The sequence below is a fragment of the Exophiala dermatitidis genome (genome assembly GCF_000230625.1).
Source record: "Exophiala dermatitidis NIH/UT8656 unplaced genomic scaffold supercont1.4, whole genome shotgun sequence".
Lineage (NCBI taxonomy): Eukaryota > Fungi > Ascomycota > Eurotiomycetes > Chaetothyriales > Herpotrichiellaceae > Exophiala > Exophiala dermatitidis.
The window spans coordinates 2,234,255-2,250,233 of NW_008751649.1; the positions used below are offsets into that span (position 1 = coordinate 2,234,255).

The 15,979-nt window shown below is 53.4% G+C and overlaps 4 protein-coding genes across 4 annotated transcripts; 3 read left to right on the forward strand and 1 right to left on the reverse strand.

Moving 5' to 3' along the window:
* Nucleotides 1–564: 564 nt before the first annotated feature.
* HMPREF1120_05120 (uncharacterized protein) lies at nucleotides 565–7,512 on the reverse strand. Its single transcript, XM_009159283.1, has 3 exons — nucleotides 4,604–7,512; nucleotides 4,426–4,546; nucleotides 565–4,376 (listed from the first exon to the last, which is right to left on the reverse strand). Exons 1-3 carry the CDS (start codon nucleotides 4,616–4,618, stop codon nucleotides 847–849), a joined length of 3,666 nt encoding a protein of 1,221 aa, XP_009157531.1. The 5' UTR covers nucleotides 4,619–7,512; the 3' UTR covers nucleotides 565–846.
* HMPREF1120_05121 (uncharacterized protein) lies at nucleotides 4,872–7,657 on the forward strand. Its single transcript, XM_009159284.1, has one exon. The coding sequence runs from the start codon at nucleotides 5,086–5,088 to the stop codon at nucleotides 7,465–7,467; it is 2,382 nt and encodes a 793-aa protein (XP_009157532.1). The 5' UTR covers nucleotides 4,872–5,085; the 3' UTR covers nucleotides 7,468–7,657.
* Nucleotides 7,658–7,853: 196 nt separating this feature from the next.
* HMPREF1120_05122 (uncharacterized protein) lies at nucleotides 7,854–12,445 on the forward strand. Its single transcript, XM_009159285.1, has 3 exons — nucleotides 7,854–9,645; nucleotides 9,795–12,016; nucleotides 12,068–12,445. The coding sequence occupies exons 1-2, from the start codon at nucleotides 8,283–8,285 to the stop codon at nucleotides 11,474–11,476; spliced, it is 3,045 nt and encodes a 1,014-aa protein (XP_009157533.1). The 5' UTR covers nucleotides 7,854–8,282; the 3' UTR covers nucleotides 11,477–12,016; nucleotides 12,068–12,445.
* An 866-nt stretch (nucleotides 12,446–13,311) lies between these two features.
* Nucleotides 13,312–15,840, forward strand: HMPREF1120_05123 (glycogenin glucosyltransferase; the record flags this gene model as incomplete). The annotated part of the gene is made up of 7 exons (XM_009159286.1): nucleotides 13,312–13,344; nucleotides 13,425–13,452; nucleotides 13,504–13,610; nucleotides 13,664–14,245; nucleotides 14,293–14,624; nucleotides 14,676–15,363; nucleotides 15,484–15,840. 7 exons carry the CDS (start codon nucleotides 13,312–13,314, stop codon nucleotides 15,838–15,840), a joined length of 2,127 nt encoding a protein of 708 aa, XP_009157534.1.
* Nucleotides 15,841–15,979: the final 139 nt, after the last annotated feature.

Here is a 15,979-nt window from a genome sequence, read left to right on the forward strand (position 1 = left end):
ACAATAATAAAATAAGGTGGCAGGTAAAGGCTTTACCACAACTTCAATGATTTCAGTCTACCAGAAACAACTACAGCAAAGGCGCCTCTACCTGTTGGAGGTACCTACCCATAATGAGTACCTACGTAAGTATCGCAGTAAGCTGAGACGCTGTCAAATTCTTACGGGGCGGAATACATGGCCGCCGAGGCTGCTGGAGTTTCAGCATTCATGTTACTAGAACTCAGAGGCTGACGCGGCGCCCAGATCACGAGGCCACACTGGCAGGGTGACGAAGCCGTTCGTTCTTCAACTCATACGATCGATTTGTTCGCGTTTGAGAACTCCGGTATCATAAATGACTGGAATACTTGGACAGTGACTACTAGTAAGGAGCTTCGACTGTTCGAATGTAGCCGTGGAACTACGTATTATTCCACTTGGTGCAGGCCACGAAACCCGCTTCTTCGTTGCAGTAATAAGTACTCGATGTCTTCCACGGCGAGCCGAGTTCCATCTAAAAATGGATCCTCCCAGCCCCCCGGAAAGTTGTATCCTTGTACAAGCTCGTATCTGGCCCTGTAACCCGCACGCCGGATCGCCAGTCTGCACGTGACTCTGTTTTCTCAGTCTTGCGAGGTCGAATTGTCAAGCTCAAGGCTCGCCATTTCACAACTACAATGTTGGAGACTGGAACAACCTAACTCCTTTGACACGAGGGTACATGACTCGGCCTCTTGAAGAGTCGGAAAAGCTATGAGACAGTGGTTCTCGCCGATGAGCGCTCCGTTGTGCCCCTGCATCGTCGTCTAAAGTAACGTACTATACTGAAAGGCTCGATGAATCAACACCTCCTTCCTTCACCGCTCACAGCACATAGCCGCGACATCCGACATTTGCCCAATGCCGAATCGGCCGCGTATCTTCCAGCTCGACGCACCACCAGAGAATCTCCTTGGCCCGGTCAATTTCGCCTCCCAGCTCATGTGCCCGGGCCAACGCGAACCAAGCCTCGGAGTTGTCCCAGCCAGACCCTAGTTTAGTCAACGTTGATAACAACCCATATGCGCGATCACGGGCTGCAAGGCGGTTGAGGTTCTCCGGCGTCTTCTTAAGTTCTTCGTCTTTCATCCCGCTCAATTGTGTCGCTGCTGGACCTGGCGATGTTGCCGCCGTGGTGGTGGTGGTGTTGTTCGAGGCCGGTCCAGGCGGGCCACCATCAGCGTCACTCATGCCGTTGACCGCCACGCCTTCAGCGATCCGGCTCAGCTCTCGCCTATGTCGTCGGCTTCTCTCTTCCGGTCCTTCATCTGCTTGAGTCTTGCCGCCGTCCACGCTCTGCGCCAGCTCCACTTTGCGCTCGTAGTAGTCCAACAGCACGTTGCTCAGGCCCACAATGCCTCCAGGGTGATCGGCAAAGTACATCAAGCATTGTTCGTACTGATCCACCGCTTCTCGCAACCCCTCACTGTACCCGTTACCTTCTTTCTCCTCCCGTGCACGTGCGATGGCCATAGATAGCTCCGCTCGCTCACAGTACACGTCGGCCCAAATCTCGTCCGAGCTCTTGCCACTCCCTCCCCAGCCGGGGTCACGAAACGCTCGTGCCGTGCTCTCCACGCTAGCAACCATCCCCTCAATCTTCGTTGCAATCTTGGCCGCTTCGTCGCAGGCCTCACGGGAGTCATCGAATATCTTGGCCCGCCGATACAACGTGGCAATTACCAACCAGATCTTGACCAACACACTAAGCGCATATCTCTGTGACGCCGCTGTGGGAAACCGAGGGATCGGATCTGTCCTCGTTGTGCGGGATCCCACAAGGGGCAGTCGGACATCCTGCTGGGGCGGTTGACTCTCGTGACGAGCAGGTTGCGGCACCTGGTCATGCGCAGCAAGATTGTGCGGAATAGCCTTCAACGGCTGTCTTGGTCCTGCACTGTTGTCATGGCCCGCGGACACTGGCACCGCGGGAACTTCCCGGGGTGAGATAGTCTCCACCCCCGCCTGTCCGGTAGTGGCTGTTGTAGAGGCGTTGGGTGGGCCATCAATAGCCTCAAGTGATTGTCTGGTGCTGTCCCTATGACTGCCGTCTTTCCTGCCTCGACTCTGTGATCGTGATAATCGCCGTCTTGCCTTCTCATCTCGGCCGCGCTCAAGCGAAAACCGGGGTACTGGTATCTTATGCTTATGCGACAACGCTTTCTCATCGTCGTTGGTGATTTGAATCGCTGGTGTTTGTGATGGTCGAGTGTCGGGTCGAGTGTCGGGTCGAGTCTTCTCTTCCATGGGCGGAACTGCTTCGGGCAGGCCTGTCCCTTTTATGGAACCACGTCTCACCCTTCGCCGCGAGAAAAGACTGCCGCGGAGGCTCTTGACCGTACCCGCAGAGCTTTTGGGCGGCTCCACATCCCTTGTTCTCGATCTTTCCTCGAATCCAGCAAGAGGGCCAAACCGGCCAAAGAGCCGAGAATATAGAGCCAACAACTCATTGCTGCGGTTCACCGCATGTTCTGGCCCTTCCATCAGCTCAGTCAGAGCAAGTTCGGTGATCCGAATTTCGAGAATCTTTTGCAGCTCGTCACATTCCATGTCGTCCACCAAGCCAGTCCTACTCGGCTGTTTCTCCCCTCCATTGCCAGTGAGAGCGCCGAACATGACCTCGGGAGGCGAGAATTGCGCAAGGGCAGCGACAGAACTCTGACTAGCAGTCTCAAAGTCCTGCCTAGAGGTAAGCAGCAGGGCCAACAAGTGCCAGAATGGGATCAACTGGCGTGGGATTTGGAAAGCGTCGGCTGATGGCTCGTCTGCCCATTCCGACATCAACGCCTTTTTGGCGACTAAAATGGCCTCGTCAATGTCCCGCATTTCGGCCAGCAACCGAGTTAGTGCGTATAGAGACTTTAAGTGCTGCTCAACAGGCAACTCTTGTGCGACAGCCTTTTGGAGAGATTCGACTGCCTCCGACTGCAGGCTAGATCGGTTTTCACTAAAGGGAGTCCATCGAGCCCAATGCGATTTCGCTATCCCGATGGCTCGGTAGACCACGTCCGTTAGGTCGGCGGAAAAGGAGATATGTTCTGGACCACTTGGTTGTAACTCTCCATTTGTCAGCCCGAAACCGTTGGGGGTAGTGGAGGGCGTTGAGGCTTCAAGCTCAGCCAAGAGACCCTCGATCTTCAAGCATAGGCTGTACGCTCTCTCGGATTCCACTCGCTTGCCAAAGGCACAAAGTCCTTCAATTGCCTCAGCGAGAGTGCGGAGGAAGACCTCATCACCGTCTCGCCCAGCGGCAGGTTCATTGGATTTGGCTTCTCGTGCCCGCGCCCGCTCCATAAGCTCAATGTACGAGTCCAAAGCCTTGTAAGCAAGGTCAAATTCCGTCAAAGCTTTGTGTACCTGGAACAACCGTCGTAAGATGAGGGTGGAATGAAACGTCTTGGTCGCGGCTCGATACAGCATATCGAGCACGTTTCTACCGACAGAGTTGCGACCGCCGTCACCCAGATCCGATTCTGTCCAACCTGGCGCGCAAAGTGCGTACCAGTTCTGTATCACTTCTTCCACCCACTCTTCAATGACAGTGTTCGACTCGTTAGCCTTGGGGAACCGTGTCTGATGCAGCAGTTCGTCCTCGCAAGAAGTCTCCACGCGCCGCAATTCTGTCGCAAGTTCAGAGCGAGTAATAGACATGTTCCTCATACTCTCTGAGCCCCGCCGCAGAACACCGGAGAGAAATCGATAGTAAGAACGCCAGACTGTAAGTTTTGATACATGCCCTGGCCCGTTTCCGTAAGTTGAGGGGGAAGTGTCTCGGCTTTTCGCGGCTAGCAAGGCCCAGTGACGGTACGCCTGTAATCTGAACCTGAAAGACTCTTTGCTGTCGAGCGATGAATCGGCGGCAGCAGATCCCTCATGTCGACTTCGGCCAAGTGCTATGCGAGCAAGGAGCTGCTTCGCCCAATATAGTAATTGAGGAGTTGACAGAACGAGATCGCGGTTGGAATCAAGCCAGGGGAGGATCCTATTGCGCAGTTCCTTGCCTTTTTCCTCGTCACCAGCCTGATCCAACAGCATGCCCCCAATGTATACACTTTTGACCACACAAATCTTTGTCCAGACCGAGGCAGCATTGGCGGCGGTGCGAGCAGGTTCGAAACTCTGGAGAGGTATAGATCGATCTGCTGGCAGTAGGCCGAGCCAGCGAGCCCACAATAGGGAAGTCTGTCCCTGGACGACCTCTTCGAATGGCTGTCCATCCGCACGTAGTTTCGTTTCGAGATCGGATACTAGGGATTCAGGCAGTGTTTGGCTGGTGTTGCCGGTCCCGGCTCTCTGAGGAGCCGCGGTGGCATGTTTGGCGACCGCGAGCTCAAAGGTGGCAACCTCAATCAAGCCTGCGGGTCAAGGTCAACAATGAACATATGAATAGTCGGGGAGCAATACATTTCCGGTCCGGAGCGTGTTTCCTAACCTTCCTTAAAAGTTCTGGAAGATCTTGCCAGTTGCCAGCCACGCGAGCTGCTTCAAGAAGGCCGATGTAGCGTTGCGCCTTGTCATGATGTGTCTGCTATCCATCAGCATGGACATTCGCGGAGTGGTCGGGGTCGGGTGGATGGAGTACATGAAGCACACTCATCGCGACGTCGCATATGAGATTCTTCTACACGACTAGCCACCTTGTGTCGAGGTCGTCAAGGCGAAGACATAGCTGCAGGGTCTTAGTGGAGGATCACCAGGCACGAATCATGCCCGTTGTTCAGTCGATTGCAATGACTCCGGGTCCTCGACACCATGTGTGATTGCGACGTCGGGAATGAAATGATGGTTGTTGTCTGACGGGGACTATAATCAGATTTCTCGCGGCTTTCGCGTGTGTACCTTTTGTCGGACGATGCTTATTTATTTTGGGCTCTGCCTGCGACTCCCTGCAGTGATGCGCTCGTCGGTTGAACTTCGGCAGCCAACCGCCGGATACAAAAAAATATGCGAAACAATGGAATGCGTGTACGTCGATGTTGAAATTGACACACAACGACCTTGCTGGACTATCCGCTGGCTTGCGCGACTGGGAGGGGTCGATATTACCGGTTCCCATCTAGTCGAATGACTTTTTCCACAATGCAGGCCGACAGCTCGTTACGAGCCATAACTAACCGCCTGACCGTGACACCGGTCGAAGATCTGCCTCGAATATGCGGCATTCTCGCGAATCAGCTTGCCAACTGTTCTCTCGAGTCACATTTCTCCGAGTCCAAAGCGAACAAGTCGTCTGTTGTTACCCATAAGCTAAAAACCCGAATCAGCTCTCTGTTACAGGACAGGTCTGTATCCGGTCGACTCAGTGCGGCGGTTCTTGTCAAGGCTGTCGTTGAAAATGGCGGCCAGATCGTGCTGCTCGGTTCTGAGAGCTGGGCCAGAGGTCTGCTTGGCTGTCTGAATAAAGCAGACCCTGCTTCAGTGAAGGTGGTCTATCTCATGACGCTCACACGCATCTTCGTTCTCACGCAAAACCAACCACAATTGTTGCGAGAGATTACAACACCGCTGCTCCCGCAATTTATTAAAACCTGCCTCGGCTTGATCAAGCCTGTGGGGACTCATAACGATGTTCGTCCTAGTCAGGTCTCAAGCCCTCTCCTCGATTGTGTTCTGAGCTGCTGGGCTCAGTTACTGCCTCAGCACGCAACCCTGTTCCGTCCGGAGGCCGGGCGTATCCGATCTGTCTGTTATACTTTATTAGGAGATGAGGTGTCGTTGGCTTCGTCTAGGAATGCGGCAGCAAGACTCCTATGCCTATTATCGTCATGTGCTCCGAAGAATTCATTTAGCCAGGAATGGTCTCGAATGGCCATGGACATCATCAACAGCGCTCAAGAAACGGCAGATGTTCTGTTTAGGGCAGTGGTTGAAGAATATGAATCAAATGATTCTTCTCGGCAGAAGACAGTTGCCAAACAAGACTTTTCCGTGGAGGTCCGTGTCGATGGAAATGATTCCATAGGGTTGCAACCGTGGAATGGCCTCTACTCAGGCTGTTTGAGACTGTCGACATTGCTAAGTTTGCTTGCCACCTTCCTGTCAACACCTACGCCCCAACCTGTGGCTGTGCCTGTGGGTGCAATAATGGACCTGGTTGGACGCATCACGGCGGTAACAGTCCCGCCGAACTTCGACTCCTTGAGATACCACAGAGATGCAAGCAAGGAGGAGAAGGAAGAGCTTCGACTGATTCTCCCGTCACTTCACGTGGCCTGCCTGGATTTATTACACACAATGTGCACCACATATGGGCAGGTTTTACTGTCTGCATTTGGAGATGTTGCAGCCCAGGCAGCCGGCTTGCTGCAGGCTTTGCCTTACCACGGCGGAGTTAGACGGGCTGTGTACGATCTCTTCGGGGATTTGTTGGAAAGGTCATCTTCGAAAGACTTGGGCTTGTCTCGCGAAAGCTTTTCCGCCCTGGTTACCGAGTGTTGCCATGATTTGAAGCGAAGCATTCCGGATGTCAATGCCGAGAGTGCAGTAACTGATACAATGGACGCAGCATTGAAACCTAAAACTGCGCCAGCCGGACACAATAATCAGGGACAATGGGCCACAGATTCCAGAGTGCGTCGCGACTCCTGCATCTATGCAAGTGCTTGGAATTTGCTACCGAAAATCCTCCAACATGGTGCTGTCCCCGTGATAACGCGTCAATTGAGGGTTGAAATGGACCGATTGGCAGTGTTACTCGACCACCGCCAAGCCATGTTTGCCAGTGTGATGCGACCGGTGCTGTCAAAAGGCGGCAAAGCAAGTAGTCCCAGTCTGCTGCCATTCCTAGCCAGGTCTGCCGGTAATGACCTCGCAATCGAAGCGCTGCTCAGGCCTCGCATGCCAGTGATATCGACGGGCGCACCTACTGAACTGAACACACCGGCCGCTCAACAGTCGACAGATCAGGACTCGGGAAGCGAGGAAAGCGACGACGGCCAAGAGAGCGATGTCTTGTCCCAAACAGACAACACTCCAGAAAAGCATGACAGTAGCCCGCATGAAGGATCTGGGGAAACTGCAGGCAGCTCAAAAGAGGTTGATGTCGTTGCGGGGGTGGAGGATACTACAACCAGAAAGCGCACTCTTGTCGACATTGATGACACCACGGACACCAGTGCTGATGTGCAGGAAGTTGCGGGAGAACGAGAAGCCAAACGCCTGCGCCCAGAGGAAGTCCTGGCCGACATCTCAAGCCAGACAACTTCAGAGAAAATTTCCGTGCAAGACGTGGTGATGGAAGGAGATGCTGCAGCCACAGCAAGCACTTCTTTGTTTCATGGCGGTGCCCAAAACTCTTCAGGCTTTGCAACTGCAACTGAAACTATTGTCCTAGGACCATCTACGGCTCCGGTGGCTGTGCAGGATGGGGATGACAGTGACGATTCTGAGATTCCCACGATTGATGTTGGATTTGATACTGATGAAGAGGAGGACGAGGAGGAATAAGATTGATCTGATGTGGGTAGAAATCATAAAACAACTTGATGTGTTCATCTACTAGTAGTTACCCTCGGACTGTTGTTCTTGCTTGAGGGATTTGGGTCCAACGCCGATAATGCTCGGTGTCAGACTAAAAGCCCGGCAGATGCTATGTAGGATGCGAAAATTCCTCACGAAAACAAAAGTAATTACCCTGTCAGACTCAAATCTTTTGAGTGGCTGCGGCAGTGAATTTAAGCTTAAAGTCATATAGCGTTGCAGTGTATGACAATGCATTCATTGCAACGCCCGCGCAGTTGCCCGCATGACTTTATCGTCTGACACATTATTTATGGATCGGCACGTATCCGCGTCGCGCGTTTGAAGATCGCCGGCTGATGGTAAACAACCTCATCAACTATGACTTCACACGCGTCAAGCAGTTGAACAGCCCGAAATCAGGGTAAAGAAGCCGCCTTATTAATCAGTTGTTGTTCTCGTCTGCCTTCCAAGGTTACTTCAAGAAATCCATTCTCCTTGTCTGCCTGTTTGTGGCCACCAATTTTTTGCATTTATCTAACCACTGGCAGGCTGTGCATGATACCGTCAGTACCTCTGTGAAGGTTTCCCACAAGCCGCTGCTACAACGTACAGCCTTGTACCTGGTCCCTTTACCAACCCACCACCTTTCTGCGTGGGCACCTGATAATACGGTACACTAGTACTTGTGCCCAAGTATTCTCCGAGATCCTGCTATTCCCCCATCACTGATACCATCAACTTCAACAACCGCATCATCTCATCATTCAAGCACTGCATGACCTTAAAGTCCTCAGAAAACAATGCCTAGACCACGAGGGAAGAGAAAGGCAGATGCCATCGAGGTGGTTGATCTTACCGGCGACGACGAATCTCCCTCGTATTCCAGGAATGAGCCATCACGTTCAAAAGCCGCAAAGACATCAAGCTCGTCATTCTCATCGTCGCAAAATCAGAACAATCATGGCTATGGATCCGCGCCTCTGCCCACGCCACCACCATCCAGTCAAGCCCGAGCCAGCCATGGAGGGCCATACCCAAACTCGCAATCACAGTCAAGTCCATCGAGTGACTACTACCGCAGCCAACCGACCCTAACACCAGCAAGCAAAGCTGAACGCGAACGCTGGGCTTTACCAACACCTGGATCCGCGACCACCACAAAACACAACACCTTCCCATCGACACAAGACGACGAAGCAGACATAGCGCGGGAGATTGACCTAACGGAAGACTTCGACGATGACGTGTACGAAAACTACCAACTGTACGGGATCTTGAACACCAAGATCGTCGGGTGCCGGTACTACGACGGACGGGCAACCGTAGGAGAATATGTGCGGGTTCGGCGCGAACCCAGCAACCCGTACGACACCAATGCGATCCGCATAGACAACGTGCTGCGCGACCAGATCGGCCACCTACCGCGCCAAGTGGCTGCGAAGCTGGCTCCGCTGATGGATTCTGGATCATTGCTGGTTGAAGGGGCGTTAACGGGGCCCAAAGGCTTCTATGATTGTCCCATCGGTTTGAAACTGTTTGGGCCCAGTGACCCCGTGGCCGGAGCCGCGCTGGCTCGCCAGATGAAGGACTTACGCCTCCCGGTGAGCGACTACCTCCGTTCCGAAAAAGAAAGAAAGAAACGCGAACAGGAAGCTGAAAAGCAGCGGAAAGCTCGAGAGAGGGCGGCGGCCGCCATGCTTCGTAAACCCGGCGTCTCCAAAGACGATCTCATCGATCATGAGGGCCCAAATCGCTACAGCGCACTTGGAATGGGAGGGACCGGTCTGGAAGAGGACGATGGCAGCAAGCAGCCACAGTTGGAGACCGTCGACCAGCTCCTCGCCGGCACGACTACGGCCATGTTCAACCCTCGCGACGTTCAGGATGTCGTCAACAAACTCGGCGCGACAGAAGATGTGCTGGAGAAGATGCCTTTGGCTGACCAGCCGGAGCAGCTGGCCACGGTCCTGTTACCGTACCAGCGACAGGGCCTGCAGTGGATGCTCGACCACGAGTCGCCGCAGCTGCCCAAGGACGGCGGCGATGTCGTGCAACTGTGGAAGAAGGCTGGAAACGTCTACACCAACATTGCCACCAACTTCTCCTTTACCAAAGCGCCCGAGTTGGCTAGTGGAGGTTTACTGGCCGATGACATGGGTCTCGGTGAGTTCTCTTCCTTGATCACTGACGCACCAGAATTCGCAATTCGCTACACTATCCTAATTGCCTTCCACTTCCCACCATGTCTCGTTCTTTCGAGGGTTTCAATTTATACAGTCGTGGTGAAATTTCTGCTAACTTTGTTTTCCCAGGCAAAACTATCCAAGTCATCTCCCTCATTTTGGCGGATCCGCACAAGAACGGCCATCCCACGCTGATCATAGCCCCCTTGTCCGTGATGAGTAATTGGAGCCAGCAAGCTGCTTTGCACGTGAAGAACAAATACGCTCTACGGGTCCTGACATACCATGGACAGGGAAATACAGATCTGTCACCAAAGCAGCTGAAAGAGTACGACATTGTAGTTACAACCTACCAGACCATGACGCGGGAACTATTCCCAGCCTACACCTCGGAGCCACTACCTACGCCCGCAGCCAGAGGGTTGTTCTCATTAGAGTGGCGTCGGATCGTGCTCGATGAAGGACATCAAATCCGCAACCCCAAGGCCAAAATGTCCCAAGCTGCATGCAAGCTCGCCGCGCAGTCCCGCTGGGTGCTCACCGGAACCCCGATTGTAAATAACCTCAAGGATCTGTACTCACACGTCAAGTTCCTGCGTCTTTCCGGTGGCTTGACGGAACTTGAGATCTTCAACTCGACGCTTATTCGGCCGCTCAAGAACGGCGAAAATAACGCCCGATTGCTGCTGCAAGCCCTTGTGTCGACATTGTGCCTTCGGCGGATGAAGGATATGAAGTTCATTGATCTGAAGCTTCCAGAGATCACTTTCCACAAATACGCAATCAAGTTCTTGCCTCATGAACAGGAACGATACGAAGCATTCAGGAGCGAGGCCAAGGGACTACTTGAAACCGCAAAGACTAGGAAAGGAGACAAGACCATGACGCACCTTCTTGAAGTCCTTCTTCGACTGCGCCAGACTTGCAACCATTGGAAAATGTGCGGCGAGGAAAGAGTGAAAAAGCTGCTTGAGCTCATCGAAGAAGGCACCGTTGCAGACGTGATGAACCCAGCCAACAGAAAGACGCTCCAGGACTTGTTGCAGCTACAGATCGATTCTCAGGAGGATTGTTGTGTATGCCTGGACTCGCTGAAAGGCCCGGTAATCACGGCATGCGCTCATGTCTTCTGTCGGGACTGCATCCAAAGAGTCATTGAGACGCAGCGCAAGTGTCCCATGTGCCGTGCTGAGCTGACAAACGTTGACCAACTGGTTGAGCCGGCTGCGGGGATTGGCGAAGGTGACGAGGTGGATCTTGACATCGACCCCGACACAACCAGTTCCAAGATCGAGGCACTGGTCAAAATTCTAAAGGCTTCGGAAGCGGACCCAGACGTGAAAACGGTCGTCTTCTCTCAATGGACCTCGTTTCTGGATCTGGTGCAGGCTCAACTGGTCCGCCACGGACTGCAGTTTACGCGATTGGATGGTAAGATGAACTCTGCCGGCCGTGATGCCGCGATCGAGTCGCTGAACTCAGACCCTTCGTGCAAGATACTGCTGGCATCTCTGTCTGTCTGCTCGGTCGGCCTCAATCTTGTGGCTGCCAATCAAGTCATACTGGCAGACTCATGGTGGGCGCCGGCGATCGAGGATCAAGCGGTGGACCGCGTGCATCGACTGGGACAGACCAGAAACTGTAAGGTGATTCGACTGGTTGTCGAGGGTACGATTGAAGACGAGGTTCTAGAAATCCAAGCTAAGAAGAGGAAACTCGCCAGCGAGGCTTTTGGAGAGCAGAGTGCTGGTAGACAGCGTAAAGAAATGCGTGCAGGGACGCTGAGGGATATTGAGAGATTGCTGGGTTGAAGAGATCAAAATTTCTTTTCTGTTTGAGACTATCCGAGGGGCGAAAGAAAAAAAAAAGACATCCATTGTATGCTATGCACAATGTTGTAGATTGATGTGTGGAGAGGTGTCTCACCACAAATGGAAAGATTCTATTGTGGAGAGTTTGCAGGCAACTAGCCGCGACGAGAGATTTGATAGACGGGACAAACAACATGTGCTTTTTAATGTGGGTTGCCTTGCCATACCCTTCTTACCTAGCATGCCTTCAAATCGGAAATATTCAGGTGGCGTTGAGATTTGATTGGGGCGGTGGAATTAGAGTAGTGCGCAATGTTCAACCTGTCTTTCTGTCCCGAAGCGCACTGACGGCTGTCTGTTTGTGTTCCTGAGAGCGGAACGCGCCTCCTAGAGGCTCCTGCACAGGACCATCATATTTCCCGGCCGGTCCCTGGAAGCTGAGGTGTAACGCATTTGCCAGGCGGGCGGCGCCGCGTCTGTGCCTTGTGGCCTTAGCAGCTGTTGAAAAGTGTGCTCGGTAAAGGATACCGAGCAGCCACGGTGCGAACCTTTTGAGATGGTCTGATATTGTCTCTGATTGATGGGAGCCAGCAACCTCTTGTGAGGACATTAAGCTCGTTCACACTGAGCAGGACACCATGGCAACCAGCCACCCGCCACAAAGTTCCGTGTTGGAAAAGGTGCTAGTAGGGGAAAGGCAGTCGGAAGGTCTAGGAAAAGGCTGACAACCTGGGGGATCGATTGGATGAAGGCTGCCAGTGCCTAAACTCGCCTAAATAGCCTGCCACGGAATAGCAATAACGGAGCCTAGCAAAGGCGTTGAAATTGGACGACACGTCTGCTTATCGCCGGAAGAGAGGGCGAGCCGTGGCTAGAGCACTAGATTGTTTCTGTGGCTGACTTGACGGGCATCCTCGAGTTCCGGGTCCATCATCGCATGATTGTGCACATGTGTTCCCACAGTGTCACTCTCGTTAGCCTTCCTTTTTTTTCTCGGTTTGCTCAGTAGCAGTTACACGCCGGCAGTAGATCCATCGTCATTGCAGGGTGGGGAGGCCACCTGAAGCGGGAACTGGGCTGCAGACGAGAACAACATCGAATCGTAGTCTGGAGTCGAACCTGGATCAGCCATGTATTCACCGTCTTCGCATCGATCTCGTGGACAATTCCATCACCGTCCATTCTCCAAAGCGACGTCACGAGGGCCGTGGATGCGGTCAGAGGCAGCAGATGTGGTGGATAACCTAGGCATGGTCAGGGAAGAGGAAGCTCTTTGTTTGGCTGAGGGCAGATGTTTTGTGCAGCTAAGGAAGAAGCTCGCAGCTCCCAACGACTGGGGCTCAAACTAGCCTCACGCCTCTCGAGTCCAGCTACAAAAAGCTCCGTATCGTGGGCGCGCGGGGGGAGGGACAGCTGCCAATTAGCACCGAGCGCAAGGGCGAGTGCTGCACCTGGAGGACCCCAAGGACCCATCTTTACCTGATTGCTCGTACCTACCAGGCACTGGCACTGGCAGTTGTAGTGGACAATAAGGAAGTCCCTCCACAGCAAGCTCGGTCCCAAGTGCATAACATAGGTAGAGTACGTCGAGGCAAATCACCTCACAGCACACTGCAGTAGTTGGTGTAGTGGGAGTAGGAAGTCCTCAGAACCATGAGACAATAGTAGCTCTACATCTCGAGCATTTTTCCCGCTCTGCTCACTTGGAGACCTGGACTGTTGCGATTGCTGTTGTACTGAGGTTTATTGTTATTCCCTACCTATATCCGCATTTCCATCTGCCTCTACCATCCCTATACTCACCGAGTCTCTCCTTCAGCGCTGCATCCGCCATCATGGCGCCCGTCGGCGCAGCTGTCTTTGCGACGGTGAGCTGCTCTCTCCATCTCCATCCCTTCCATGCGCTTCCCCGCATAGAGGGAACTCAAGTCACTAACAACAAGTCCAGCTGCTCATGAACGATGCCTACCTTCCGGGTATGTTTCTGCGAGGGATATATGCTCGTACAAGAGCTGACTCCGCTCCAGGTGCCATGGTGTTGGGCCATTCCCTGAAAGACCGAGGCGCAAAGGCTCCTCTAGTGGCTTTTGTCGTGGTCGACAAACTGTCCGGCGACACGATTACAGAACTTCGGGTTCGCTGTTCTCTTCTCTCTCAGGTCCGGCCATGATGCACTGACTGCACTAGACCGTCTACGACGAAATTGTTCCTGTGCAACAGATAGTCAACCAGAACCCGGCGAACCTATATCTCATGGGCCGACCCGACCTAGTATCGACATTTACCAAGATTGAGTTATGGAGGCAGACACAGTACAAGAGAATAGTCTATTTGGATGCAGATATGGTGGCACTCAGAGCTCCCAACGAACTGCTCAGTCTCGAGACTGAGTTCGCCGCAGTTCCTGACATTGGTTGGCCGGATTGCTTCAACAGCGGTCTCCTCGTGCTGAACCCCAACATGGCCGATTATTACGCGCTGTTAGCCCTAGCGCAGCGAGGAATCAGTTTTGATGGAGCAGACCAGGGTCTGCTGAACATGCATTTTCGGGAATGGCAGAGGCTGAGCTTCGTATACAATTGTACCCCCAGCGGCAACTATCAATACGAACCGGCCTATCGCCATTTTGCCAGCAGCATTGCAGTGGTCCACTTCATAGGAGCAGACAAGCCTTGGACTTTAGGGAGAGATAACAGGTTCAACACGGGCGTCTATGGCGAACTGCTGGGAATGTGGTGGGCTGAGTACGACAAGCATTACCGTCGAAAGGTCTGTAGACATCAGCGACGAAAGAAGTCAGTCACTGACATCTCCAGACTACTACCCGGTATGACACTCGGAACTATCGGTCGAAGAAAACTGTACAGGACTATGTGCGCGGCGAGGAGCCTTTGTATGTGGCCGACTGGTCGCATCAAGGATCAGCCGCAGGTCAAGGCTCCCAGCCGCAACCGTCATCATCACATCAGGGCCAAGTGCCTCTACCTCCTGAGATTACCATTTCTCATTCCGATTCGCATCAAACTACGACGATGGAACTGCCCCTTGGTGATGCGCCGACGCCTACAGGCCGGAACGACTTCAATCCCACCCCGACGGTTGAACAGAGACGCTTTTCAGCTCCCCAAGCTGAATGGCAGCCAACACGGTAAGCGACGGTATTGTAGGGAATCATGGAAGTGCTCATATCTTTGTGTAGGGAACCACCTCCAGCGCATTCGAAGCCCGAAGCCGCAAACTTCCCGACACAGATTTACGACATGTCCAAAGACACTGAGCTCTTCCAGCCTCCCGCTCGGTATCCCGATGCACCCAAGGACATGTGGTACGAAGTGCCCGAAAAGGTGCCAGAGCCTGCCAAACCGAAACCGATATTCCCCTGGGAAACGAGAGCCCCCAAACCGACTCGAGTCTTCCCGAAACCGAAATCACCTAGCCCGCCCCCACGTGAGCCCTCGCCTCCAGTAGAAATCTCAGCGCCAACGCCAGAAGCTGATGCCACTGACCTTACTCTTGGGAGCAATGTTGCCTCAGTGAGTCCTCCTACAGATACCTGGACAGCCTTCCAGCAGCGGACGAATGCGTGGGACGACATGCCGGAAATTGAACGATACGTACAGTCCTTACATCAAGCCCGAAAAGGAAAATTACAAGTATTACACCACACGCCTTCCCAGCGGTCCCCTACCGGCTCGACTGTCACCTCACCGCCCGCAGATTCCTCGCGACGGCCCAGCATTAGAATAACAGACTTCCCGACCGAAGTCGAACGACCGAGCTTACCCGTAACTCCGGCACCAATCCGGCGGCCCAGTTTCTGGGGCGAAGAGAGAGATGAAGAAGGAAATCTACCGGCAGCCGAAGGGGTACCGAAACAAGAAGATTGGGTGCGTCCGTCCTCCTCCCAGTTACAGTCTGCTGCGTTATCTGTTTTGCCAGTTTTGCCATCGTTGTTGCATACTTCGCGCGGTGTTTTGTATTGGAGATGCCAATATTGTGGGAGACAGAACCCTGTTGCCAAACTCGAAGAACTCCAACGGCGTCAAAGCGAAGTCTTATTGTCGCCCGGCGGCACTCGACATCTGGAAGAGGTCCAGGATCCTCCGAGAAGAAAGATGCCCGAGAGCGACAGCATAGAGACGGTCATTGAAAAGACGAACAAAGCCATATCGCCCACGAACGTGCCGAAAAAGCCGAAGCCGATACTAAAACCGCCGCATTTCGAATTGGGACAAGAGGAGGTGCGGACTCCCACTGATGATGACGTCGATCCGAAAGCCGGCCAGTCTCCTGAACCGGTTACCGGCCCTGGGAGGGAAAGTCAGGAAGCTGTGCAGAAGAAGTCTGCGCAAGGCTCCCGTTGACTTTGAGTTCTACGAGGTTATGAAGATGGACGCGCAACTACATCCGACGTGGTGGACCGTTGTGAACTGTGCATTCTGTTGGGTAAGACATGGTGGAATAGGACTGAGGCATCCATTGTGTACCCAGTTGTTCCGAACG

Excerpts from the sequence above, each read along its gene's own strand:
- HMPREF1120_05120 (XM_009159283.1), bottom strand. Across the intron at positions 4,377-4,425 it reads ACACGCTCCGGACCGGAAAT|GCTTGATTGAGGTTGCCACC; the intron begins GTATTGCTCCCC and ends CTTGACCCGCAG.
- HMPREF1120_05121 (XM_009159284.1), top strand. The coding sequence starts at position 5,086 with ATGACTTTTTCCACAATGCAGGCCGACAGCTCGTTACGAGCCATAACT.
- HMPREF1120_05122 (XM_009159285.1), top strand. The coding sequence starts at position 8,283 with ATGCCTAGACCACGAGGGAAGAGAAAGGCAGATGCCATCGAGGTGGTT. Across the intron at positions 9,646-9,794 it reads GGCCGATGACATGGGTCTCG|GCAAAACTATCCAAGTCATC; the intron begins GTGAGTTCTCTT and ends TTGTTTTCCCAG.